Source organism: Epargyreus clarus, unplaced genomic scaffold (genome assembly GCF_041222505.1).
Source record: "Epargyreus clarus isolate Ecla_fem2 unplaced genomic scaffold, WU_Ecla_fem_2.2 ptg000009l, whole genome shotgun sequence".
NCBI classification, from domain to species: domain Eukaryota; kingdom Metazoa; phylum Arthropoda; class Insecta; order Lepidoptera; family Hesperiidae; genus Epargyreus; species Epargyreus clarus.
Genome location: NW_027332217.1, coordinates 6,288,987 through 6,297,181, shown reverse-complemented (window position 1 = coordinate 6,297,181; position 8,195 = coordinate 6,288,987). Strand labels below are relative to the sequence as shown.

At 35.5% G+C, this 8,195-nt stretch overlaps 1 protein-coding gene across 1 annotated transcript; it reads right to left on the bottom strand.

The window, feature by feature from the left end:
- Window positions 1-6,517: 6,517 nt before the first annotated feature.
- On the bottom strand, window positions 6,518-7,894 carry LOC140744843 (aspartate aminotransferase, mitochondrial-like). The gene has a single exon (XM_073076534.1). It carries the CDS (start codon window positions 6,940-6,942, stop codon window positions 6,682-6,684), a length of 261 nt encoding a protein of 86 aa, XP_072932635.1. The 5' UTR covers window positions 6,943-7,894; the 3' UTR covers window positions 6,518-6,681.
- Between the last annotated feature and the right edge of the window lie 301 nt (window positions 7,895-8,195).

Sequence of the window (8,195 nt, the reverse complement as noted above, 5' to 3'; positions counted from 1 at the left end):
TGTTGTTTATGTATCACGTATAATCTTATTAAACAAATGTGATGTAACAGAATTTTTCAATATTTTCTCATATTTTTTGCTGATCGAACTATTAACCCCAAAATATTTCCAGATCGAAAATAGGTTTAAAGCTGAAAGCATAAAAGTGGTGGCTGGTTCCCAATCTTGGATGTCTTTAGGAATAAATTTGATTTAGTTATCAGACCCTAACCTGCTTTACAAGGGACGTGACCTGTATATTGAGAGGATCTCGCTAGAGAGTCGTATTGGGCTGGTAAAGCTTCGAAGTATAACATTTGGAAGGAAAAGAAAGGTAAAACTTTGACTGTTATTTTAAACGCAATGTGAAGTTGTTTTAGGATTCCGTAATTCAGTTGGGAACCCTTTATAAAATCGTTCAACAATAAATTCCTACAAATCTGTCACAGAAAGAAGATAACACTTTATTTACTTCTATTTTGAAACTGAACTTTCAATACTTGATGTGGGTACTAGACTAGGCTAATTTACCATTAGGGTTTCATTAGCTAGCTCTCGTGATTTCGCTGAGACCACGACGAATAAAACTAGGTCGAACAAAAATACTGGGATTGAAAATCACGATCTACCCGTTAAGTACAGACTTAGGTAATATCATGAATTTCAAGTAATTTTAAGCACTTCATTTCATCTCACCATATATTTAACGTAAAGGTAGAACCCTTTGTGCTTTGACTCCAGCTGCATCACCGCCGCACCTATTTCTACCTAATAACAGCAGTATTAAGCGCTGCTGTATTCTTCTTTAAAGGGTGTGATAAGGGAGGGATTTTCCGAGGCGTTCCAGTCTATCCATCTAACATCAAATCCCATCTGGGTTTGATGGGTTTCGGTCTACGATCTATAGTGGGTAAAATCTATCTAAGATTGATTATTATTAATGGGCCTAAGATACGCATCTTACTTGAAGTCGATCTCTCCTTCTCATGGGGATTAGTTGGGATTCCTTTGCAATGTGCAAACCTAAATGTGCAATACTAAATGTGCAAAATGATAAATATTAAAAAAAATACACAGATTATTTTCTTGATAAGGTACGACTGCGTATACATCTAGTTATTAAATATTTTTATAGTTCAAATAAGAGTCTCTCAAATTGAAATTGGCAATTAAGGAGAACTTGTTTAGAAGGTACCAAAAATATCGTTAAAATGCGAAACGACTTGTAATTACTTCGGATATCGTCAAGGCTGAAATGTAAATGGTTTTCACAATTATAAGGAATATTTTTAGGTAGCAGATTGTGGAATTGCTTAATCCTCTTGAGATCTTATCTGAACAATAAAATGCCTAATTTTTTTATAAGTCTGAAGTAGCTTTTGAGCGCATGTCTATTTGTGGTTATTTTTTTATAATATAAGAGTAGCAGACGAGCATGCAGTCCACCTGATGGTAAGTAGCTACTGCCGCCCATGGACATCTGTAATCAATCCCAGATAGGATTAGATATTCCTACCTGAGGTCGGCCACAGATGGAACGCCTCGGAAAAGTTTGTCTCCCTTACCACACCCTTCAAAGTGGAACACAGCAGCGCCTAACACTGCTGTTATTAGGTAGAAATAGGTGTGGCGGTGGTGCCGCCGGAGTCGAACCACAAAAAGTTCCACAACCTTCAAAATATGGTATGGATGTGGTGTGTCTCTGTGTGTAAATGGTCATTAGTGTTAGCGGTATTTTTTGCCTGTAGACATATCTCATTATAATGAACCATATTTGAATTGAACTGGAGCTCTACCTGAAGGCAATAACAGATACGTTGCCACACCTAAGGACTAAGAAGGTTGCCTCTCATATAAGTCAGCTGGTATTAATATGTTTATTATAAGTCCCTGCCTACACAAGTAGATAGTAGCATATGAATAAGTATTGGTAGGGACTTCTTATAGCTCAAAATTTCAAAATTGTGAGATCAGAAATGACTGAAATATTTCGTTTAGTCATTGTAATTTGCAACTTAGACATTTTTAAAATAGTAAAACTTTTCGATCGCCATTCCGCCGAAATAACCGTTTCTATGCTAGCTAGTTTGAAATCCCCATGCGGACCTGAGGGATTGTGCAAACTCTTTTGTTTGAAACATGCAAAACTGCTAATTTCTGTAGCAATTAGATACCATTCGTTAGGAAATAAAAGCGGCCCTTGTGTAGGACCACAATAATAGATACGTTATATATTCCCGCCAATAAAATGTTTGCTATTTTACAGTGTCAATATTTTATTCACAATAATCCCTGGAGTACAAAATGTTTCACATCAAAACCACTACGCGAAAAACTACGGCGTGTATTGTTAGAAAATAAAATATGATTTGAGAGAAATCTACTACTTCATTGTTTGTACAGAACTACGAGAGTTAAAAATCATCTTTTTATAACAGCCAATAAAATGATATAGAAATATTTCTGAATTAGTGCATAAAAATAATAATTCCTAAATAAATTCATTATATTGCAATAATATTCTAACGTATTTTTGCTTTGTACTAGCTTCAGGAGTTGTATAATAGTAATTAACTGCAGAAGAATATCTCTATAATAAGATACTAGATTAGGATTATTTTATAATTATAACTTTCTTACTTATAGTAGTTAAAATAAAGTATTAAATGAGAAAAAAATCTCAATGAATGGATAGTACATTATAGCCTTTGATTGAAGTGGTTTCGCGGTAAAGCATTGCGAAATTTCAATGAAATTCACAACTGCAATTCCTAATTTATCAATTCCCTTTTTGCGTCTTTGCCAAAGAGTGACTCTAAGTTATTTCATTTTAAAATAGATAGTTTTTATGAAGAATATGCCTGATAGATTTAATTAAATGACATTAAGTGTTATTTTTTTTCATTGGACACTTATGAGTTTAGCTGAATAAATATAAACTTTAATATTTCGTCATGCAACATTATTCCCTTATTCACTTCGTAGGTAAAATGTGTTTATAATATTACAACATTACCTAAATAGTTGGTTAAAAAGTTAGTAAACAAAATAGTTGTCTACCCATGCAAGTGAGTTGTGGCGGTACAAAACTTATATTCTCGATACAGAGTAAAATTTAACCACGAAGTTTTCGAAACTTCAAAAGAGCTATTTATCTTATGTACCTACGGAATTCTCATTCCTGGAAAAGTATTCAATATCAGTTTACTGTGCACCTAACTTTAAATCTTTGTGGTCTAGGTAGCTTACATAGGTAGGTACTCATAAATAGACAAATCTACGTCTACAGTCACCACGTAAAATACAAAATTATAAGAAAAGTAAAAACATCACTTTTTATATATTTTAATAGTCATAACTACATAATAGTTATAAGTAAGTGAGTTATATAATAAGTAAGTGTATAGGTCTTATGTTTACAAGACTTCGTGTAGACCTTAAAAATATAAAAATCCAATCCGATAAAGTAATGCAAGGAGAGCAAAGGGTTGACAACGCAAAATACGTAATTGACGCGCAAAAATAGTGAACAAATGACGCAATTAACCTCCGTCTGCTTAGGAGTGTCGTCACGTAGACTGAAGCTTACTTCACTTGCTGCAGTTTCCCATCGAGGTGACGCAATACATTGGCAGCAATTGGCCTGGAAAAGGGGTGCCTTACTATAAATGTCGCGGCGTAGCCCTCGCAGGTTGTTGAAACGTTTTATGGTCCATAAATTTTAGCGGAACGCTCGTTAAATCCCTGCTCGCTTACTACTTAAGTTTTCAAGTATTTGTTATTGAAGTCAAATAAGAGCTACATTAACGTTAACGGGTGTTTTAGTCATAGAAAATATGGTTACCGTATTTCCATTGACACTTTTACTGGAAGGCACAACCCCACATGGAATAGAAATTCGATTTGAAGCACGTCACAGATATAGTAATCTATACCATACTCATGATGCTATCTCCGAGGGTTTATAGGCTTCATACGCGTACATTATCATAAGCTTCATACTAGAACAGAATTTTTAATTTTTTTTTTTTTAATTTAATCATTTATTTTGCTTAATATAGGTATACAGTTGTTATATCATAAAATTGTCCTCTATATTACACCTCTTAGAGGTATGCAAAATTTTAGTTAATACATAATTGTCTTCTTAATCTAATATTTTAATATTACAATTCAATTTCATTATAATTAAATACAATTAATTCAACAAAGATTTAACATTACATTATATATTATTACTATATTAAACGTTAACTAATTTATATTAAATGTCATAAATTCACGAATGTCATAAAAGTTATGTTCTAATAAGATTTTTTTAAGTTTTAACTTAAACAATTTTTCCGGTACATTTTTAAAAGTATCAGGCAGTCTATTATACATTTTTATACACATGCTGTATGCATTATTTAGGAGCAGGGATGTACGTGGTGGGTCAGGAAAAACCAGTCTGTCAGGATTTCTTGTATTTTTAAGATAAATTTCCTTGGCTGTTCTAAAAATATTTTTATGCCTTTTTACAAAACTACATGTTTCCAGGATGTATATATCTGTTAAAGTTAGTATATTTAATTTTTTAAATAGCGGTCTACATGAATCACTTGGGGAAGCGCCACATATTGCTCTGACGCATTTTTTCTGTATTATAAAAGCTCTTTTTATCGAAGAGGAGTTGCCCCATAATAGGATGCCATATCTAAGGTTTGAGGCTACATAACCATGATATGCTGCTAAAGCCGTATCTAATGTGGCAGTTTGTCTAAGCCTTCTCAGTACGAATACGAATCTATTTATTTTGTCACATATTGTTTCTATATGAGGAGCCCAATTTAAATAAGAATCTAATGTTATTCCCAGAAATTTTGTGTTTTCGACTTTTTGTATATTATGTCCATTGTAACTTACATTAATTTTATTAATAATTTTATTTTTTGTTTTAAATTGTATATAGTTTGTCTTTGATAAATTGATTGTCAAATTATTATTAGTCAAATATGTAATAATAGATTGAATTGTATTATTTATATTACATTCAAATTCATTAATGTCATTGTATTTTTCACAAGTTACAATTACAGAGATATCATCAGCAAATAGTACACTTTGATATTTTGTTACCTCAGGAAGATCATTGATGTACATTAGAAATAATAAGGGACCTAGGACACTTCCCTGTGGAACACCATTTTTATTACGTTTGTATTCAGACGAGTACTGTAACATAATATTACTTTTGCTAATTTTGTTTATTTCTACTCTTTGCATTCTGTTTTCCAAATATGATTCTAACCATTGCAATCCTAGTCCTCTTATACCGTATGATTCCATTTTTTCTAAAAGTTTCTTATGCCAGACAAAATCAAAAGCCTTTGTCATATCGAAAAATAACACTGCAACATTATTTTTTTAAGTGAAATCCAGCAAGAACAGTTGATTTTCCTTTTTGAAATCCATGTTGTTCACCTTTTATTATATTGAATTTATTCCAGTACTTTAGAAGTCTATTCGCCATTGCTTTTTCAAAAATCTTGGCGATGACTGGAATAAGTGTTATTGGACGATAATTTTGCACGTTTTTCTTATCTCCTTTTTTATGAATAGGTTTTATTACCGATTTCTTGAGATTTTCTGGAAAAATTCCATTCTCAAATGATAAATTTACCAAGTAGGTTAATATCGGCGTGAATTGATCAGTACATTTTTTAATTATTTTTGTAGGTATTTCATCATATCCAACCGCATTTGAATTATTTAGGAACTGAATAATATTTCTAATTTCAGTCTCTGTGCAGGGATAAAGATACATAGAGCTGCTAATTTTATTTGTCATTTTATAAGATTGATTTGATTTATTTGAAGGATTATTAGTTGTAATGTCAATGAAATAATTATTTAGTGTCATAGATATTAATTTAGGGTCAGTGATGTTCTGATTATTGTAAAATAATTCATCAATTTGTTTAGATTTCTGGGTCACAGCAATCTCATCTTTAATGATTTTCCATGAAGCTTGACATTTGTTTTTACTATTTATCACAAACGTTTTATTAATATTTCTTTTTGCTTTGTTAATACATTGCTTTAATAGCTTTGAGTATATTAAGTATTGTTTTTTATTTTCATTACATTTACGTTTGTAGTACTTTAACCTTAAATTTCTTTTAGTATTACAACTTAACCTAATGCCCTTTGTTACCCATTTTGGTTTTTTATATACATTACTGACTTTTATTTTAATTATTGGAAAACATAGTTTGAACAATAAACAAGTTAGGTCATGGAAATTTTTGAATGCTACATTTAAATCCTTCTCATAGTTATGGGAGCTGGGCGTCGAGGAAATAATTGCAGTCTATTTCGCGAACAAATTAAATTTTTATTTAAATTTAACACAAATTCTACACAAGTTTTAACAAAAATGAAATTAAAAAAATAAATTGATGGGATAGGTCGAGTCACTTTCCGCGATGGAGGTGAACTGATTCCATGGTGGACGGCCACCTGTACGTGGGACGGCCACCCGCGCGTGGGACGGCCACCTGCGCGCCTCGTCAGCGTTGGCCGTTCCGCGAAGGCCCGATGCAGCGCAAGCACGATGCAGCGTGAGAACGGTGTAGGGCTGGCGCGATGCAGCCTTAACGTGTAGGGCTGTCGCTTACACGTAACTTCTCCCGCCCCAGCTGAGCAACTATTTGCCTACGTTTAGTGCAAATATTGCGGCCTTCTTGTCCTCTCGATTGAGGTCGGTGAAGCAGAAGCGATCTGGTCGGCGATGTGTCGCCAGGAGTTCTTCTTGCCGGCGCCCTCGATGCCGGCGCGCAGCTGCGTGCGCATCGCGATGATGCGGTCCACTATCAGCTCCACGTCCGGTAACCACTGCTTCCTGAGGTCAGGCGCGGTGAGGATCTCCTGCACGAGACATGCGCCGTGCAGCGGCGGGCTGGAGTACATGGTGTGCACCATTATTAATGAATTTCGGGTCGACGCCGGTGGGTTTGCGGGCACACGCGTGAAGCAGGATTTTTCGGGGGTTTTGGAGATATCTTAGTTGCCCCACATGGGCGTGGGCATCCAGATCTCCTTTTTCCTCGCATAATGCTTCGTGATGAATTCTAGGCGTAGACGGAGGGTGCCAATGCGGGACAATGTAGTACTAGCTCCATCTCGTACTTGCACATCGTATTTCGGATGTAGCGAGCTGAGCAGGGTTCCCCGACGTCCGGATCTCGTTCAATGGTTCGGTTTCCCGTTTAATAGCGATAGTCCGAAACACGCACAAACCGGGAACTTTCGATTGCGCCAGTTATGGGTTCTGCGCCACTTATGGGTTCCTCGTTTAATTGCGATAGTCCGAAACACGCACAAACCGGGAACTTTCGACTGCGCCAGTTATGGGTTCTGCGCCACTTATGGGTTCCTCGTTTAATTGCGATAGTCCGAAACACGCACAAACCGGGAACTTTCGACTGCGCCAGTTATGGGTTCTGCGCCACTTATGGGTTCCTCGTTTAATTGCGATAGTCCGAAACACGCACAAACCGAGAACTTTCGACTGCGCCAGTTATGGGAGCTGGGCGTCGAGGAAATAATTGCAGTCTATTTCGCGAACAAATTAAATTTTTATTTAAATTTAACACAAATTCTACACAAGTTTTAACAAAAATGAAATTAAAAAAATAAATTGATGGGATAGGTCGAGTCACTTTCCGCGATGGAGGTGAACTGATTCCATGGTGGACGGCCACCTGTACGTGGGACGGCCACCCGCGCGTGGGACGGCCACCTGCGCGCCTCGTCAGCGTTGGCCGTTCCGCGAAGGCCCGATGCAGCGCAAGCACGATGCAGCGTGAGAACGGTGTAGGGCTGGCGCGATGCAGCCTTAACGTGTAGGGCTGTCGCTTACACGTAACTTCATTGTAAACTTCGAAAAATGACAGGCTACTAATATGTTTTTGGAAGATATTTAGATTTTCGTTACTTAAATCTCTTTTGAAAATATAAAAGTGTTTAAAAAGTTGCAATTTTTTTTTGTGTGAAAAGTATAACATTTGTGCAGTCTCATGATCTGAAAGTCCTAAATTCAATACAGTTGATTTAGCATTTTTTATATTGCTAATTATATGATCTAAGCATGATGTTCTCCGAGTTGCTTCCGTAATATACGTGAAGTTATAGCTTTTTATTAGATCTAAATATTCTTGGGTAGTGTTGTTATA